Raw genomic sequence first — 20666 nt, 5'->3', positions numbered from 1 at the left:
GGAAGGAGGAGCGGACTTAGAAACCCTTTGGGTCAAACTGGAAGTAGAAGTTGTGCGGATTAGTGGAATGAGCGTTGACGTTTTCTACTTGAGGATGATTGTTAGTGCTCCGCAGCAAAAACAACCATCGCCGGAGCCTCATTATCCTGCTTACTGCGACGTGCTCTGAACGGCTAACGAGTCGGCTCGGCTCAGACTGAGCAGCGCTGAACTCTGGGTTTGTGGGGCTTATAGAGCTCTGAAGTGCAGGACCTTCTGTTTGCTGAGGTGATGGATGGAGTTCATCGGTATTCAGGGTCTCCGGCTCTGTCACGGACTCTGTGCGCATTTTGTTATTCAGTAAAGAAATGCAGGTGAATGAGCCGTGGTCTCTGTCTCTGGTTTTAGTCGGCTGTTTCAGGGGTGATTAAATATACTTGTCTTTTTATCCTTTAGAGGTTTTAAACCTCCTTTTAGGCTTTTTAATGCAGTCAAACTCACATATTGTCACTTCAGCAGAATGATAAACTCGACACTGTATCAACTGATAAAATGTCTGGAGGCTGAGTGATGGGTGTCTAGGTGGCTAAAAAGATATTTTCCATCACTCAAATGTCATCATAATACTTTTCTGTCCTTCTAGTCCAGTGTTTGTTCCACCAGCAGCAGAAACTCCTTTTGTCAGCAAGTATATACTCCAGACTCTCCTAGATTTAGGAAATAAACCATCCCTTCCCAGAAAGACATCCTCTTCTTTTCATAAACGCTTCTGAAAAGCAGAATGTACCCTCAGTTGTTGAGGAATAATGTTCCGTTATGGGAATCTGGATATCCGAAAAAGGCAAATGTCAGGAGAAAAGTTTTATTTGTGAGAATCGACAAAGAAAAGAGGTTTGTGTTGGAGGAAGATGCAGCAGTTTAATATTCAGGAAAGCTCTCCGTCCAGCACAGCCAGGGTCAGTGTTGAGGTTCATTGGTTGCAGAGGCCAGCAGGTATTCAACATTTAGCTCCGTTTTCCTCTGAGCTGTCTGTGTTTGTGCTCCACTGGTCACACTGTCAGGGACGCAGCTTCTTAAATGCCAAAGCTTCGCTGGAGAAAAGTGGCCCAGTGTTTTTAAACTCCGCCGCTCTCTCTGCTGAGTGTCACCTCACCACACATTATCTCCTCAGGGATTACGGCACTCGGCATTGGAGAGCCGTCCCTCTCATTTCACCTCTTCAGACGACTGCAATTCAGCCGCTTTTCACACTGAGAGCTCGCCCACCGCCCACAGTAACAAGTGTCTGTCAGGGCAAGGCCTGCAGGGATAAAGACTATCAGAGGAGCTTCAGACGACCACAGAGCTGGAGGCCTCTGATGATTGTTGAGGGACATTTAGAACAGTGGAATTAAATATGTATGAACCTTCAAACCACAACTTATCATGTGTTTGATTATGAAGTGCAGAACACCTGTACTGTAGAGGAGAATGCTAATGATAACTGCTGGAACAAACTGCCCTGAACACAATACCAATACCATATCAATACCAGATAATTTCAGAATCAAAGAGGAACTTCTCAGAGTCCCTGAGGCCAAGCTGGAGGCTGTCTGGTGTCAAAACTAAATATTCATAGACTTACAACTTACTCTGTGTGCATATATGAGCCTTTAAAGTTTGAATTCTTCAACTTGCATAAACCAATTTTCGCACATCCAGCATTAGCATTTATTTCATAGTTCTGTTCAGTTTCACTCATACTTGAGCAGCGGCAGAAGAAGTATTCAGACCCTTTACCGAAGCAGAAATACACAAATATTAGCAGTAATATGTAGCTGATCCATCTGACTGATATATTATTATTAATAGTGAAACTGCTGCAGGTTTGAAAACTTTAAATCCAGTTTTATAGACAGGAAGGGAAAATGAATCTGAGTCAAAATGTTTAATAGTCCAGGAAAGAAGCAGAAAAAATCTGATACACTAATCTGTTTTCAATTTTACTTGTTTGATGTTACGTTATTTGAGCATTTACTGAAATTAAATTATGTGAAAGGTAAAAAATAACTATTTGATGGAGCTGTTGACAAACTAGAGACGTGAAATGTGAACCAGAGTTGGGAAACCACAAGTTTGGGTTCTATTGAGTTCTATTATTTTAGAAAGCTTTTTGTGCCATCGATAGTGTAAAATCTTTGTTTTAAAAGTAATTAAAACTGTCAAAGAAATGCAGTGGAGTAGAAAGTAAAATATTTCCCTCCTGAATTAAGTGTAGTGGAAATATAAAGTAGCATAAAACTGAAGCAGTTGCAGACTTCAAATAGTGACGCAAGTTGCACAAATTGTCGTTCACATGTTGCAGATATCTTTCCAAAACCTACAGCTGCCTTACACCTTTCTTGCAATTTGCAAATTTGCTTCAAACGGCTGCCAAGGCTAAAATTGTGAGAGTGTTCATCTCCACATGTGCTGCCTGTAGAATGTATAGAGTTAGCAGTTAGCTGTATAGCTATAACAGCTATACAGCTAACTGTTATAGCTAACTGTTAGCTATAACAGTTAGCTGCTGCCACATTAAAAGTCAGATCTAAGTTAAATCAATTTAGAGCAGGATCTCTCCACCTTTGGCCTCTGTGGTGCATTTGGATGCTTCAGTATTTGGCAGGAAATCTTTCCTTGCATATATGCATAGTCTTATTGATGGATTTATTGATGTCAGCTTGTTGGGAAGTCAGCGCCAGCAGCACAAAGATGCCCCTGGAGCAGACGGGGTTAAGAGCTTTGGTAAGTACTTGTCAGCACTGAGGCTTAAACCCTAAAACATCTGATTAGTAGCTTAAAAGCCCTAATTAATGAAATATCAGTTCCTGCAGAAAAAAACATGTTTCCTGGTGCATATATTAATATACACACGTGGACAAAATTGTTGGTACCCCTCAGTTAAAGAAGGAAAACCCACAATTCTCACTGAAATCACTTGAAACTCACAAAAGTAACAATAAATAAAAATTTATTGAAAATTAAATAATCAAAATCAGCCATCACTTTTGAATTGTTGATTAACATAATTATTTAAAAAAACAAACTAATGAAATAGGGCTGGACAAAAATGATGGTACCCATAACTTAATATTTTGTTGCACAACCTTTTGAGGCAATCACTGCAATTAAACGATTCCTGTATTTGTCAATGAGCGTTCTGCAGCTGTCAACAGCTATTTTGGCCCACTCCTCATGAGCAAACAGCTCCAGTTGTCTCAGGTTTGATGGGTGTCTTTTCCAAATGGCATGTTTCAGCTCCTTCCACATATATTCAATGGGATTCAGATCTGGGCTCATAGAAGGCCACTTTAGAATAGTCCAACGCTTTTCTCTCAGCCATTCTTGGGTGTTTTTGGCTGTGTGTTTTGGATCGTTGTCCTGTTGGAAGACCCATGACCTGCGACTGAGACCAAGCTTTCTGACACTAGGCAGCACATTTCTCTCCAGAATGCCTTGATAGTCTTCAGATTTCATCGTACCTTGCACACTTTCAAGACACCCTGTGCCAGATGCAGCAAAGCAGCCCCAAAACATTACTGAGCCTCCTCCATGTTTCACCGTAGGGACAGTGTTCTTTTCTTCGTATGCTTGGTTTTTGAGTCTATGAACATAGAGTTGATGTGCCTTACCAAAAAGCTCCAGTTTGGTCTCATCTGTCCAAAGGACATTCTCCCAGAAGCTTTGTGGCTTGTCAACATGCATTTTTGCAAATTCCAGTCTCGCTTTTTTATGACTTTTTTTCAGCAGTGGTGTCCTCCTTGGTCGTCTCCCATGAAGTCCACTTTGGCTCAAACAACGACGAATGGTGCGATCTGACACTGATGTACCTTGGCCTTGGAGTTCACCTTTAATTTCTTTGGAGGTTGCTCTGGGCTCTTTGGATACAATTCCAACGATCCGTCTCTTCAATTTGTCATCAATTTTCCTCTTGCGGCCACGTCCAGGGAGGTTGGCTACTGTCCCGTGGGTCTTGAACTTCTGAATAATATGAGCCACTGTTGTCACAGGAACTTCAAGCTGTTTAGAGATGGTCTTATAGCCTTTACCTTTAAGATGTTTGTCTATAATTTTTTTTTCGGATGTCCTGGGACAATTCTCTCCTTCGCTTTCTGTTGTCCATGTTCACTGTGGTACACACCTTTTCACCAAACAGCAGGGTGACTACTTGTCTCCCTTTAAATAGGCAGACTGACTGATTATGAGTTTGGAAACACCTGTGATGTCAATTAAATGACACACCTGAGTTAATCATGTCACTCTGGTCAAATAGTTTTCAATCTTTTATAGTGGTACCATCATTTTTGTCCAGGCCTGTTTCATTAGTTTGTTTTTTTAAATAATTATGTTAATCAACAATTCAAAAGTAATGGCTGTTTTTGATTATTTAATTTTCAATAAATTTTTATTTATTGTTACTTTTGTGAGTTTCAAGTGATTTCAGTGAGAATTGTGGGTTTTTCCTTCTTTAACTGAGGGGTACCAACAATTTTGTCCACGTGTGTATATAGACATGTATAATATTAATATTATGCTTCCTTTTTGCTACCAAACATGTGTATAGCCTACAGTCCTAAACAGCTATACAGCTGTTGGGGCGCCTGTGGCTCAGGTGGTAGAGCGGGTCGTCCAATGATTGAAGGGTCGGCGGTTTGATTCCCGCTTTTGGGCAAGACACTTAACCCACCTTGTCTCCAGCCCCCCTTGTCGGAGGGGCCGTAGGCATGGATTGGCAGCCACGCTTCCGTCAGTCTGCCCCAGGGCAGCTGTGGCTACAAATGTAGCTTATGTGTGAGCGAATGAATAATGGATTCATTGTAAAGCGCTTTAGGTGTCTTGAAAAGCGCTATATAAATGTAACCATTATTATTATTTGTTTAGCTAAACTAAACAGGTTGGCTTAGCATAAATAGCTGCTCAGGGGTCATTTGGGCAATTTTTTATGTATTTTTAAGTTGATTTTGGGGCTTTTTTAGCCTTTGTTATAGTTGTAAGTAGAGAGAGACATGAAACGTATGAAGAAGAGCTGGGGAAGGACCTGCAGCGAATGCTTCAGGGACTACAGCCCGTATTCATGGGTCGCCCACTCAACCAGTTGAGCCACCTTGGTGCCCCAGTGGTCTTTTCCAAACCATCTTGCTGTGAACAGGATTTGAACCCACATTCAAATCCAACACTTTAACTACTCGGCCATCACAGCATTTTATTGTCCTTGATGACTTTAAATGCTCCACATTACCAAGGTTCTGGTTTTGGAGCCAAACCAATGATTAAAATGGGTCCTTCTAATCCTTCACTTTCATTCCATATTTTTTCCTGAAAGATAAGTAAGCCAGTGCTGTTGTTAATCTGTCTAGCTACAAACTCCATGTGGAAAGTGCTTCCGTAAGTTCAGCGGTATTCCACTTAAACTAATAAAATTATCAGGCTGCGGTGGATATCGAGAGGCAGATGAAGACTCGTGCTGTTGAGATGAAGTGCTCCAATGTTGACAGAGTAATCGAAGCTAACGCCTCGTTGTCGGAGTGGTGGGCTCAGATCGGACTGCAGCGGGAATCACAGTAATTGGCTCTTGTCTCAGCGGTGGAGAACAACATCCATTAGCGGAGAGGCTTCTGATGGAGGCAGCGCTAGTTTGGCTTAGGCTTACAGTCTGCTGCTTGTGAGGAAAACTGTGAATATTAATGAAGCTGACGTTCATGAATCTGTGTGTGATACAGTTTCACCGTGCAGACCGCAATCTCATCAAACAAATATTCATTTCTATCCTGTGCCTTGTCTTGTCCTGGCTTATTATATTATGTCTACAGTACATGTTATGTGTGTTTAACGAATGGAGGAAATAGCTGCAGCAAAACTACCTCGCTGCTTCAGTTTGAGGGAAAAAAGCGTGAATTTTTACAAGCTTCCGGGAGAGAAGCCAATTAAAGCAAGCCTAATAAATGTTAATTGTTGCATAATGTGTAATATATGATGTTCCTAGTGCAGCCAGTCATCCAAAAACCAAATGTGTGAAGCATGTAAAGGTTTCCTCTGACAACACTGATTCATCTCCATCAGTATCCAGCCTGTAATGAGTCAGTCAGGACGCCATTCATCTCCTCAACACGACATGATTACAGTATTCATTTATCCGTCGAGGCAGAATTACACCATTCACTCGTCCAACTGGACATTATTACGCCGCTCATTCATCTAAATACGGTGCCATTACAGCTGAAAGACCTGTTTCCACCTGGGGAACATTAAACCTGCTTCCGACTGATGAGATTCCACTCATGTTGCCGGATCCACAGATGCAACGGTTCTTTTGTCGTTATTACCTCTTAAAGACTTCAGAGTGCAACAACAATCCATCGGAATAAACTTGTTTCATCCTGAAAAGCTGATCATTTAGAGATACAAAGGCCTTTTTCCTCTAAGCGTCAGTGAGCTCCCCCCTCCTGCTGTTTTTAACAATTCGACTGTTTTTCATTCAGGCTCAGAGGCGGAGAATAATCCACCTCCAGCTGCGTCGGGTATCGCGGCATCCTGAGAGTAGTTTGTGCTGTTGATCTCTGCTCTGTGAAACACTCTGCTGCTGGGTTTAGACACTCCTGTCCAACTTCCCTCATGATTTTGAACAACAGAAATGTTTATTTTTGTGCTTAGAGAGGAGACATTCTCGTACCAACCTGCTGTTACAAACTACTTACTGTGCACTTAGAGACAGGAGTGTGCTGTCGAAGGCTTGTTTTTTTCACTTAGCTGACATTAAACCCTGCTACCTGGCAAAAACACAGGGCTTCTCTCTCGGCTACATCTGCTCTCTTGAGCCTGCAGGTGATCCGTCACTCAGGATGTCTGTCCACTTTTCTCGGCCGCTTAATTTAGTTTCTCTAAAGGGACGCTGAGTAGATGTTGTTGTTGTTGGATTGCTCATGGAGCTCTAGTATCTTCGAGCCAGTATTTTAAATATTGCCAATTTTTTCTGCATTTAAATAAGTGGAAATAAGAGGATTTGCATTGCATAGGTATTAGGAACCAATGCTATAGGGGCAAAAAAAAAAGAAAAGACAACAGCACCGTTTTGTAGAAACAGCGGGATGATGGTTTTTTTTGTTTTTTAAATAGATATATATGTCTTTTACAGCTGGAAGCAGATAAAGGACATTTTTGGTGAATTTGTCTTCCAGCTATTTTGACCTTGACCATTGTAAAGGACAAATATTTGGTTTATTTATTTCATTTCAGCTCCAAATGTGCTCTTGGATGTGCACAAGTTTGCTAAATAATTCACTCTGCAGATATAGAATCTGCTGAAACAGTGTTGCTTGAAGGTAAAGTATGAATGCCTGTTTAGCAGCTAAAGTGTGTGTTTGTGATTTCAGTTCTAATCCATGCATTAGTTGCTCTATTATTGTCTTTGTGTGTCATTGGTGTTTTGATGATCTAATAAGGCTTGATTGAATCAGATTTGCTTGTGAAACTGGATAATTAACAGATCATTTAGACTCATTTTGTAGAGCTGATGAAACGATTTCGGTAAACTGAAAACTTTTCAGGGGCAATTTTATTCGTCTCATGCAGTGTTATCCAACTGTTCTGTGAATTGCAATGCATAGTTTCCGAGAATATTATGCTACGTGGCTTGAATGTTCCTCATCATAATATTATGCACGTTGTTATGTGTAGTTTCCGTCTAAAACACAGGAGGAAAAACGTGTAATATGTTAAAGGAGCAGCACATTTATTCCAAATCCAGCTCGGATAAAGCAGGAGGAGCTCATAAAATATCGGTTTAAAAAAGAAATAATCTTCACTGATCAACAGCATCATCTCAGCAGATGGTTTCACAAAAGGGGGCTGTGATTTTACTGTTTTTTTAAAGCAGTGGAAGAAGCTCAGTATCTCAGTTTGCAAAGCTTCTAAAAACCCACCTGTGCAGATTGGCATTTGTATAACATTTTGTAATGCCTTTTCTATTGAGTCATTTTTGCCCTTTTTAATGTTTGATTGTCTTTTGTAATGTTTTATTGTTGCCCTTTTTAATATTTCATTATCTCCTTTAATGTTTAATCGGCGCTCTTTTGTGAAGCACCTCATGGCTCTGGTTTTATAAGGGTAAGATTATAATAATGGGCTTTCGGCTCCTTGAACATCGGTCATGGTTTTCCATAGCAGAGAAAACAAAGCGACTCCGTGAATTAACACTTTGGAAACCACATGTATAGAAGTTTTTACTTCCTAGATGTTACAGTTTAGCTGTAAATATCCAACAACCACAGGCTGCAGATATGTTTGTGGAGTTGTTCGTAGAATCCAGTGGCATCAGATCAGTGTTTCACATACACTGATTTATTTGTGACAGTACTCCACAATATCAACACTGACCACTGCCTATTGATTTTCCTTTATTTTATTCCATCAAACGTGTTAAAATATGACTTCATTGTAAGTCTGCATTCTGCTATGTCTCTCTGAATAGCCCCTTCTGTGAACAGCATCTCACAAACATGTTGGTGGCTTTTCACCATAGAACAGGGTCAATCTGACATTCAGTAATAGTAGAGTGAACACCTTTGCACAGATATGTGATGCATTCAAGTAATCTTTAGAAATCTATTCTTGAAACAATGCTGTCAACCTGTAGACCAAACTTCTTAATTAATTTATCATAGGCTTGTGAAGGGACGTGTTACCTTTCCAGATCTGTGACTCTTAAACATGACAGACCTCTGATTTTAGAGTAGCACTTTTACTCTTTCCTGGCGTGTAGATGCTAACTAGCATGTACTGTCCAACTGTAATGATAAAGACTGGGAGGGCGATACCGCCATCTGTCTATTTATTGGTATTGTTATTTTTATTATCTATTATTAGTAAATTAAATGTTCTAATTTGGCTGTAATGCAGTGTCCTGTCCTCAATTTATCTTATTGCTTACACCTCATGAGTAACACCCAATTAGCATTGAAAGCTACTGTTTGTAGATAGAGATGGACATATTGCAGCTGTGTTTCGAGAGTGAGGAAACCGATATTGTTGAAGTTGTAAGACACACCGCAATCTTTCACAAGAATACACCCCAAGTTTCAACAACTGTTTGATTGAAAATTGTTCCTGTCTACACTCTTTATGACGGATGACGATAACTTTACAGCAGCTATGCAATATTTTCAAACACATACAACTGCAAGCTCCCGTCAGTGCACACTTTGAATCGAACCTTATAGGGTAATTAGTTGAATTTTCTTCAAGACAAACCATTAAGTTAGCACAATAAGGTGACATAATCACCCCAAAAAGAACTGGCGACTTAGTCAGCTAATTGCCACCCAGTCACCTGATCGGATTGGATATAACTTCCTTTGGTGAATAAACTCTACTTGAAGTGTAAAAGTGATGGAGTTCTAATGTTTAAAGATGTGATAATAGAAGATTTAGTAACTGATCCATAATATTTGAGGATAGTGTCTGGTAGGAAAACGTGATAAGAAACATGAGGGTTTTTTGGAAAGTATATGTCAAAGAAGCATCTATACATGAGAATTAATTAACTTTTGTAGGAAAAGTGATGTGATCACACCAGGAAAGACAAGTCACTCACCACAAGGAAGTTGTGTATATTGGTGACCTAAGTATGAACCGATGAAAGTGTGTTCTAAACCGTGCTTCGAGGAGATAGACTCATTTCGACTGAGAGTCATCTTCCAAGCAAATCTATGGTACTTGTTTGATGCTGGTTTCCTTTGTAATAATAAACTTCTTATTATGCAATTTAGCCAGTATCAGCAGAGCTTCTTTCTTCATCGGTGTTTGAGAAACGGCCACAGATGACAAATACAGTGATGTTTAAATATTTTCGTTTCTGCTTTGTCATTGGTCCACAGAGGTGTGTGACAGCAGCCTGGTGTCCAATCTGCCACCATCGTCCTTCAGAAGCTCCTCCCAGCTGTCCAGCAGCCACGCTCCGGGTTTCGCCAAACTCAACAAGAGGGAAGGTGAGGACAAGTTTCTGCTGCTGAGGTTGACTTGCTAAGACTTGCTGATGCTGCGTTTGATCAGACGCTGTAACACCAGACTAGATTTAACAGTGTTGTTGTTGCTGTGTGTATTAGGGTCTGATGTACTGCATTAATAAGACGGGACTTTCTGCTTCAGTCCAGTGAAATGTGATGTTTGCTTGAGTCTAACAGGGAAAACAAAGAGGAGAGATCTTTGTTCTGTTACTAAGAAGCTGCTGTGGAGCTCAGCGGAGAGGAGACTTGGTTTAAGCTCAGGACACAAAGCACAAAACATAACAAACAGAAAAGTTCTCGCTGGATTCACAAACACTCATAGGTAATTCACCGGTAACTAGTTTGGCGGTAGACAGAGGATCAGGATCATTTCTCAGAGATGACAACAAAAGAAAAAAAAAACAAAGAGTATTTGCTTAGCCCCGTCGTTACTCTCCATAGGTGCTGTTTGTATTGGAAGATTTATACATGGAGGATAAATGTGAATGCTGCTACTTCGTCCTCCATGGAAACCCAGCAGGGAGTCTTGTGTTGGACGCTGATGTGAGCCGTTGACAAAATGAAGAATGTGATTTGCTGTGGAGCTTTGTCCTGACATCAAAGCTCAGAATCAGCTGGGAGGGTGAGACAGATTTAATCTGGATCTGAATGATTTCCACCACCTGGGAAAGTAAAGGAAGCCGAGCATTAAGAACGAGGCCTCAGTGCAATAATTGAGACTTTAAGAAAACAAAATAGAGCCCATGTGCTGTCTTTGTTTCATTGATCTGATTCTGAATTCAGATTAAATTCACATCTGTATCAGCTGCAACGACGTACTGTGTATTCCACCGGCACATTGCATCATTTTTTGGTGTGACAGTGGACACTAGAGCAGAATTCATCAAATCGGCCTTGACTTTCTACTTCTTTTGGTTGTAAGAAGTAGGCAGTGACACCTCAGGCCGTGTAGCAAAGCCTGTATGTAAGAGCTTAATTTCATTGCTGCCCTGTGCTGACATTTGCTGGTCTGAAGTCACCTGGCTGTAATGGAGCTGACATTTCTTGGTCTTTCATTAACTTTTACAAGGCGTAAGGCCACCTGAAGATGTCAGAGATGTGAAACAACGGTGCAGTTAAAACTTGTTAATGAAAAATGTGAACTAGGACGAGGGCTGGGTGATGCAGCTGAAAAAACAATACAATGTTGAAGCCAGTGAGTATTAATCATTTTTAACTATTTATTTTAATGAGATCCAGGAGAAACAAAGGTTTATTTGAATTTAACCACGTTATCCTATTTATCAAGGACATAGACAATAAATTAAATGTTGACATTCCAATAAAAAATATAGAAATTAATACATTTACACCCATAAATTAAAGAAAAGCCTACTGTTTCCCATTTGCTATAGCCTCCACCAAGTATGACAGGCTGTTTTTCAACCAAGAAGGAAACGTACTTGGTGTTTGTTCATACAACCAAACTTTGAATTTTGTTCAGTGCTTTAATGGCCGTTTCCATCTCATGTGTTAAAGGTAGACTGCCAAACTTTCTGTTGAATTGTTTCCTTATCGCTTTTGATAAAGTGATTATTTTATCACCAGGCTTAGTTAAGACCATTTTCATATTGAAGTTTTTGAGGCATTTTTACCTCAGACTAGTTGTTTAATATCTGGCAATGCTTGGATGAAATAAATAAGCTTGAGTGTGGTGGATCTTATTTTACTTTGGTCCCACATTTCAACCTTTAACAGCCACTTATTTATCAAAATAGTCAAGATTTGCTTTCCAGTGGTATAAAATCCAATCTGAAAAATATTTTCCAGTGATATTTTACAGTAATAAAAGATGAAGCTCATCATAAAAGAGGCAGAGGTGGTGAAAAACAGAGAGATCTTTCACCACTGGGACCCTCAATAGACCAGAAAGCAGAAGAGTCAGGAGATATTTAATATTTTGAGTTACTTCTCAGTTGGAAATTCTCACTGCTGCCATTACTATCACTGCCACTTAGCTCTTTTTGCTGTATACACGCATATATTCGACCATGTCAGCAATGTACAGGCATAAATACTAACTGAGGTGATGTGGAAATAAAGAAGGCACTCTTTTTCTTTTTTTTTCTTACCACCCACTGGTTCACCAGCAGGACATTAGCAGGAAGTAAAACTTTCAAGAACTGCTGGTGCTGTGGAAATTTGTAGGAATATGAGCGCATACTGTATATATTGATAGAATAGACTCTTTGGAAAATCCTGTAATATAAAATCCATAAACTGAAACCTTAAAGTATGGTTTTATCTAAAGGTGCTTGGTGTTCATGGATTAACGAAATCTAAAATAGTAGATTAGTAGTAAAAAGTCGTAACCAACAACAGTATTTTGCAGTTTAACCGTGTGCTTACAAAGCTGGATTTCTTACTTCATATGGCACATAAAATGGCTGAACAAATAATACCTTGACAGCAGTAACCTTCGTGCATTTTTCTAATCTAGCTCCGGTATGTAGTGGATAGATAAGAAAGCTCCTGGTGCAGGGTCCCAGGGAGCGATCCCAGCTGTTTGCTGTAGAAATCAATGAATAAATGAATGCCTCCATCTCATTTCCATCTCCTGCTACTGCTGACGCTCTGCCCTCTCCAGTCGCTCTCTGAGGAGTAGCTTCGCTCTCAATTCATTAACCCGCTAAGTGAACGGAGATTATCAAAGTCTGGGAAGACGCCCTACGCAGTGCACCTTAATAAGAAATCTATACTATTACACACATTCAAACATCATTGCTATTGATATTCAGCGAGGATCATCTAAATATCATGTTATATTATTGACTTCAAAAAGGTCTAACATCACAGTACCATATTTCATGATACATAGGCATCTGTTGCTGCAAATTTGTCTTGAATGTTGTGTTAATGTAGTTGATTAGCTTGAAAACATGGAATTGGAGTGGCATGCAATGGCTTTTTTTAAAGCCTGATATCTGTATTCTTGACTAACAAGCATTGAAGATTACAGTTAAGGTTTATATTTACTTGTTTTGCCAAAAAAGTTTGTCTTTTTTTTCTTGCAGCACAAGTTAATTAATATTTAGTGTCTGTCAATATCGGACACCATGTTCCTAGATAATAGACACTTCAAATATCGTTATAGTTGCTTTTTAGTGCAGGCATATTTGTGTTGGCAAGGAGAGAGCATTGTGGGAGTTAAGCTAGTCAAGAAGCACCATGACAGAGACTTATACGAGGCTTATTTCCCTCAGGTCGACAAACAAACGTTCAGTTAGGCTGAGATAAACTAAAATTACAATCTTGTATATTGCTACAACATCGCACAGATGTTTTTGCAGCTGTTATGCATTTTTATGTGTGACAACAGATGTCAACAAAGAATCAAACACATGTTTGTGCTAATACCAACAGCTTCAGAATATGGTACATCTCTAGTTTTAAACACCAAACCGGTTTAAAGCTGGTCTTTTGACTGGCAAAATCTTCAAAGATCTACTCAAAGACTGCTCAGGAAACTGTGTTAGAATGCTAATATTTGGCAGTTAGCTCTAAACACACAGTGCTGCTGAGACTGACATGAGTGTTGAAGTACAAGTTAGACGGTGGACTGGATGTGGTCTCAGTCTGGTTGGTTACATGTCACAAGTCTTGCATCTTCAAACCAACATTAAAACACTGATTTCGATCAACCAGATGCTTTTGGATTTTCCAAGATCCAGAAACAAAAACAGACATAGCTGAGTCTTTGGAGTAGTTTATTGTTACAAATTAGAACTGCTCACACTCAAGTCACTCTTTAAAACCCACCTCTTTTGTCGCTTGACACCCTGACTAACATCTCGTACTGTGCTGTGTCTTCTCCCATTATTATGTTATTACTTTCATTCTATTGTGTTTTACTGTGGTTTTTGTGAATAACTGTCAAGTGCTTTTTGTATGCACTTGACAGTGCCTGTGACAACAAATATCCCCTTGGGGACAATAAAGGTCTATCTATCTATCTTGCCCTGCGATTTTAACTGTACAGCGCTTTGGCTCAACTCCAGTTGTTTAAAATGTGTTTTTTAAAAAACCTTGACAAGTAACAACATATCAACACTGAAGGATGAATGTTCAGAATTCCTCTTTCACATAAATACACCAAGGCATTTCTTTTGTTGGGGTTTGTGTTATTCAAAATTTTGACACCAAGATTTTCATTTTTACTGCAAAATTCACCTTGATTACCGATAATAGGAATTCATAGTAGTTGATTCCTACAACAAACGTAAACCTTGTGATGACGGAAGATGTCAGTCGATAACCAAAGTCAACAGGATTTATACTTCAGGAACTTGTGCAAGATTCTGCGAAAAAATACATCATAGCTGATATTTCTATGTAGATTCTCAGTCATCCAGGTTATTGTAACCCTTATAATCCATCCATCCTTTTAGGTTTTTCTAAGAGCCTTACAGTAACGTCCAGTCTTTTTACTGAAGCTCATGGGATAGCTGATATTTCAGTCTGAAGCCGAAGCCTCAAACGGACCAACTAATGCTTTTATATAGCAAGTGTGGCCAAACAGCCCATAGCCACTGCTGATATTAAGGACCGTTTTACTTTTCTGAATACATATATTGAAGAAAACACAAGATTGACTTTTTAAAAAAAACAACTATGTCCAGGCTTGAGGGAAACAAAAACTTCCGAACTCAGTTTCTCTCTTACTTTTTGAAGCCCAGCAGTCTTACTGTTATGATCCCTGCTTCTAGCTCTTGCCCTACCTCCTTTTCTCTCTTTCCTTGTCATTCATTCCTGTATCTGTCTGTTCTGTTTTGATCTGTTCTCCCTTTGGCTCCCTCTGTCTGTCACCTCTCCCTCTTGTTTCTCTCGTCTCTTTGTCTTGCTCTTCATGCTCACCTGTCCACACTCAGCTGATTACTGCAGTGTGAGTCACCTGCAGTAATCAGCTCACCTGCAGGCAATATCTCCTGCTCACTTAAACCTTGCTCATTCATTCTGTCCCTGTGGGATCATAGATGCTATTCCCCTTCAAGCCTGCCACCTCTGGACTGCTTCAGCTCATAGACTTTTCTGCTCTCCTCCTCTTGGACTCTGTTGTGCTCCTGTCAGGTTTTGGGTTTTCCCGCAGCCTGTTTTCCTGTTTGGTGCCCTGGATTCCCTAAACCTGCCTTCCCTGTTGTCAGTTCCCCGTTCTTGTGAGTAACCCTCTCAGCTTGGTTTTGTAGTTCAGTTTAGTTTTGTGATCTGCTGTTTTGTGTTCATAGTGTTTGGTTAGAGTAGTTAAGTTTAGTCTGTTTTCCCCAGTTCAGCTCTTTGTTTATGTACAAGTTTTGGATTCCTGTTTAATAAAACCCCTTCAATTATTCACGTGTCTGCCAGTCTCTGAGTCTACGTTTGGGTTCTCCAGCCACCAGCCGTAACACTTCCTGCTTCTCTGCAGCGTTGTGACCTGAAGTCCTGATGTTGTACTTCAGACTCTATTAACCTGATGTACCTGATCACAGTGGAGGTCTGAAGGCAACACAAGTGGATAAAAAGCCTCGATCGTCTATTGATTGGATATGAATGGCCTTTTTACCAGGGAGGATGAATCGCTCCACTATTTCAGTTTCTCCGCTGGTTCTTTATTTTTGCTTCTCACTCCTTATCTTTCCTCTCCCTCTTGCCTCCCACTCTCTTCTTGTCATCTTAGTGTTCCATTTTTTTAAATTTCCTTTTCACTCTTTCTCTTCGCTTCCCTTCTCCACCTCCTCTCTTCCTTTAGCCGGAGTGTCTCTGTCCATACGTTGTGTTTCACTTTCATCAGAACTAATTTAGTCGGCTCTGTTAGCCTCTTGCCAAATGTTAATAGCAGTCTTCATGTTTAAACATTTTCCCTTTTCTGTAGGCGACGCTGACAGTTCAGTGACGCCACTGCAATTATGCTGAAATGTACTTGAAAGGAGTAATTGTGCCCCAGTAATCGTTTTCCCAAAGAGTGAGATTCGAGGGCAGAATTAATCTTTAATTGGAGTCTGTAAACTGGGAGTATGTAAGAGCAGCCAATTAATCAGGTATTGATCTTAATATTTAGTTATGCTCTGTGACTTCAAAAAGTTCAACTGAAAGTTCTTTCTTTTTCTACATGGAAAGCATTTGCAGTGCTCCAAACTTTTTTTTTTTTTTCCCCCAGTCAGCATTATTACAATAAACACTGAAACCCCACATGTCTGACAATGAAGCAAAGCATCCTTGTTTCCATGAGAAGAAGGAGGAAAAAAAAAAAAAGCAGCAGGCGAAACACTGTCATCACAAATCACAGCTGTTTAGAGGTCTTGGTTGGAGCATCTTCCAGCAGCTGCAGCAGAGTGTGTGTGTGTGTGTGTGTGTGTGTGTGTGTGTGTGTGTGTGTGTGTGTGTGTACGTGTACGTGTGTGTGTGTACGTACGTGTGTGTGTGTACGTACGTGTGTGTACGTGTGTGTTTAAGTTGTCAGAGATTTGTACATCCATTTTTTTTTTTAAGCACTGAAAAACTTCTTTCATCCATGTTGGCCACAAATTTCTTTCTGGTTTAAACATTTTAAATGGCCCATTAAAGTGTGAGACGTGTTCTTTGTAATGAACTAACGGAGTTCTTACCTGACTGCAGTTCTACAAAGTGTTTTTGTGTCTTTTAGCTCATTGTCTTGGCTTTTTGGTCAACAACTTTATTCTGTTAGTTTGGTCTCTTTGGGTCCATGTAATGCTTTGCAGGAGGGATATCCCAGTCAAATAATTTCTTTTCTTATGCTTCTAATCCAAATAATTTAATATGAACATTTTTTTTTAAAGGTAGTACACACTTTAAGTATTGCTGACTAGCTGTAGTACATGGTTTGACCAATGGTTTGGGCCTCCTACTGTTAAATACTCTACATTTTTAGGGGTTTCACGAGCAGTGGGCGCCATGACAAAGACTTGAGTAACTCTTACTGACCTCAGGCCAGTGAAACATCTGTTGGCTGTTTTGTGACTTTTTTCACATTTGTGTGACAACAGGTATAAACACAGAGCTCTGAATCTGAACTTCTGCATTTTGTGGCAACCACATTATGTAGTCTGTTACATAACACATCTGACCATACAAAAATGAGTCGGCACACTGTGTTGGCATTAATAAAATGTTGAATACAACATATTCAAAGAGGTATTTGAAGGTTATTTCTCTGTTTATTCTGAGCAACAAAAGCCTAGCCTAGTAGGTGTCTATCAATGGGAATGGTTCAGGTACAGTGAATTATCCACTAAATGCAAAGTTTGCTGGTCAATCACAAGCCTTTATGTGGCAATCTATCCTTGGCCAAGACTCTGGACTGCAGGCTAAAATGCAATACCTACCATGGCTTGATAAACAATAAAGGCAAAGTCTGTCCAGTATTTTGAAAAAATAGAATGACAACTTCTTTATAGGATGACACAAAACTCTTTTCCATTTACGTGTTTGGCTACGTGTAAATGGCTTGACAAGTGTAACCTATGAGTTTGACCATATCAGATTGTAACTTCATTCTTCACAAAGTGTTCAGTTTCTCTAAAAAGGAATAAAAATATAAGTAACTGATTATGAACAGATGACTCATTACCATATAAATAAATGTTCACCTGAGAGCTTAGTTTATTTTCACATTAGGTTCAGTCCAACCACAAATAGAAATTACAAATGGAAATTTATATTGAGTTGTTATAATTTCATTCAAAAAATCAAATTCTAAAGCAACAACCCAAACATGAACAATAAAAATTTTGATTTAGAGGTGATTTTCTGTTCACGAGTAATTCAAAAAGATGAATGATTAAAAGTTTAAAATTCATTTTTCATTTAATTAGTTGTAACGGTGAAAATTGAAGAACTGTAAAACGCTGCTTTTATCAACCTTGTTTTTGTGAATTTAACCACCGAGGGATCAATATAGTTTATCTTATCTGTTTAGACTCAACAGGCAGCTAAAATCTGTATTGGAGACCAAAAGCAAACATGAATAGAGAGTGAATGTTCGACTCACACCGGATGACTCCAAATGAATGCTAATGTTGCTCTATTTCTGCCTGATGTGTAAATAAACAACAGTGTGCGCCCAACTTCTCTTATCAGCTTTAGAAAGGAGCTCATGTGTCAGTGTTAGGTTTACAGCTTGTTTTGAAGATTTAATCATCTTAAAATCAGATATTTTCACTTTCTCGAGGTGCCCTTTTTGCAGCGTCTCATTTGGAAAAGTCTTTTTTTCTACTCCTCCTGCAGAAAACCTGCAGTATTCTCCAGCCTGCTGCTGCTGCTGTCAGTGCTGCATTGAGCCCATTAACGTCCTGTTGGACCCTCTGTCCGGCTGACATGTTATCAGCCTGCTGAAATTACCCTCCAGACTTTGTATTCTCATGCAAATGACCACTGCTCATTCTGGGCCTGGCACTTGTATCAGTCTGTCTGTTACATGTCTTTCCAGCTGCCTTTCTCTCCCTTTTAGCTGCCCGTCTCTCTGCCCTTCTCCCCATCTACCTTCCTAATTGTCTCTCAATTTTATTTCCCCCCCTCCCTCTTTTATTCACCCCGTCTCTCTGTCTCTCTCTCTCTCTCTCTCTCTCTCTCTCTCTTCAGTTTGTTTAGCTATCCATCCATCCATTCACTGGCTGATGTTGTACTTGGCTGCACCCCATGTTATTTCACAATTAACCTCAGACAAAGACTACATTCACTCTCGGCCAGCTAATTCTAAAAAGCACATCTTTTTTCCTCTGTGTTTGTCCCTCCATTCACACCGAGCCTCAATATCCATCACAGTGACACTGTGCTCGCGGTGGTAAAGTTAAAAAGTCAGCTTTTGTTTCATTTTAATGAGCTGAAAGTAACTAGTTTGCAACTGTCACAGTTTACCAGATGAGTGGGATGCAGAGGTTTGTTGAATTCCAACAGAAACAGTGAGAAGAGGAGGAAATCCAGCTGTTTTCTTGTAGTTTCAGTGTGGATGGTTATATGACCTGAAAGATCTAGCATGAAAGCCCCCACATGCAGAATCAGTCCTAATGTAGCACAAAATTTACTTGAGAAAATCTACAAAAGCTGTAAGCTTCTATCCATTACTGTTATGCAAGCAGTTTCAGATTTTGCTCATAACTTTTTTGACAGTTTGCAACTTCAGAGACACACAGATGGGTGAAAAATTAAAGGAAGAAGTTGAACACTTGACCTCTACTTTGAGGAGATCCAGTGACGTTTTGTTGGCAGGGTTTGGGTCCACTTGGTCCCGTAGAGGAAACTGTCACTGCCAATCAATACAGGAGCTGTTTCGAGTAATCAACTTTATCCTACGATGAAATATATCAATTTGGATGAAAGTGGTCTCTTCCAAAATGCCAACCCCCATCCATAAGGCAAAAGAGGTCACTGGATGGTTCAATGAATATGAAATTGATGCAAATTGTGTTTTATGGCCTTTGCATCTCACCCAAAATCATCAACTATGGTAGATTTTAAACTGAAAACCATGATCCAAAACCCAAATGAGGGACTGTCTTTTGTAAAAATGGTGTTCCATCCCTCCAGTGGAGTTCCAAAAACTTGAAGAATCAATGGCAAGATGCTTGAAGTTCTTCTGACAGCATGTAGTGGCTCAAGACCACACAAAGTCACTTTTTGTTGGTTTTTCCTTTAATTTGTCACCTGCCTATATAGGAATTATGCGTATTGTGTACAAATTTAGAGATTCTTACTTGCCTAATACATTTACACACTCATTTTGGATGATAGACTCAATATTGAAAGGTACTTTGTGAGAGAAACACTCCAAATTTTGATCCCCAGACTGGCAGGATAATCCAGGTGGAGACGATGTAAAAGCAGAACCTGCTTCCTGGTGGCCTGACCTTCTGCCGCCCCGGAGCCCGCGTCAAGGAGGTCGAGTCCTCCGCTCTCCAGCTATGTGCTCAGCACAGCTCAGCCTCCACGCTGGTCCTGGAGGCCGGCATCAACGATCTCAGAGACCAGCAATCTGAGGTCCTTAAGAGGGATTTCAGGTCCATGTTGGATCGCATGCTGGACACGGGGAAGCGACTGGTTATTTCCGGCCCGCTTCCCCCACCGCGCTATGGTGACGTCATCACCAGTCGCCTCCGCCAGCTGCACCTATGGCTGAAGGGATACTGCCTTGGAAAAAGTATTCCATATGTAGATAATTTTATCGCCTTTTTAAACAGACCCCAGCTTTTTAAACCGGACGGCCTTCACCCAAACCAGGAGGGGTCACGGCTTTTATCAGTAAACACTGACATGACAGTCCGGTCTTGCACCACAATCACCTCCTGACTCACTACACCCATACACGCGTCCTCTGCACCTCACCCACACTCACCTTCGCCTACCCCCTCCTACATCATACAGGCCCCTCCTTCAGTGACCCCAGTGGCACAGGACAATAATCACACAATCGAAACCATAATTTCGCTCAGACAAACGAGACCTCGGACTACTTTTAGATCAAACTGTGTTTTTAACATTCCATTGGATAAATATGATGAACGCACGTTCAGCACAGATGTTAAAATGGCTGTGCTGAACGTGCGCTCTCTTTTAAACAAATCATTTATTATAAATGACATAATTTTAGATAATAACCTGGACAGCATTCTCCTTACGGAGACATGGCTTGGCACTGAT

At 40.2% G+C, this 20666-nt stretch overlaps 4 protein-coding genes across 6 annotated transcripts in view; 1 reads left to right on the top strand and 3 right to left on the bottom strand.

Moving 5' to 3' along the window:
* The window catches only part of LOC127535343 (tripartite motif-containing protein 16-like), a 599330-nt gene that overhangs the window by 329279 nt on the left and 249385 nt on the right, over positions 1-20666 (bottom strand). The window lies entirely within an intron of this gene.
* LOC127535340 (tripartite motif-containing protein 16-like) overlaps positions 1-20666 on the bottom strand; it is a 520629-nt gene that overhangs the window by 329267 nt on the left and 170696 nt on the right. The window lies entirely within an intron of this gene.
* The window catches only part of LOC110966083 (contactin-associated protein-like 4), a 215945-nt gene that overhangs the window by 42319 nt on the left and 152960 nt on the right, over positions 1-20666 (top strand). The window contains exon 2 of the mRNA XM_051952984.1: positions 9873-9983. Within this exon, the coding sequence (XP_051808944.1) occupies positions 9873-9983 (111 nt within the window). The remainder of the gene's footprint in view (positions 1-9872; positions 9984-20666) is intronic.
* Positions 1-20666, bottom strand: part of LOC127535337 (tripartite motif-containing protein 16-like) — a 388516-nt gene that overhangs the window by 329132 nt on the left and 38718 nt on the right. The window lies entirely within an intron of this gene.

This window comes from Acanthochromis polyacanthus, chromosome 9, assembly GCF_021347895.1.
Source record: "Acanthochromis polyacanthus isolate Apoly-LR-REF ecotype Palm Island chromosome 9, KAUST_Apoly_ChrSc, whole genome shotgun sequence".
Taxonomy (NCBI): Eukaryota; Metazoa; Chordata; class Actinopteri; family Pomacentridae; genus Acanthochromis; species Acanthochromis polyacanthus.
Note: the sequence above shows the minus strand (reverse complement) of the source record. Positions and strands in the feature narration are given on the sequence as shown.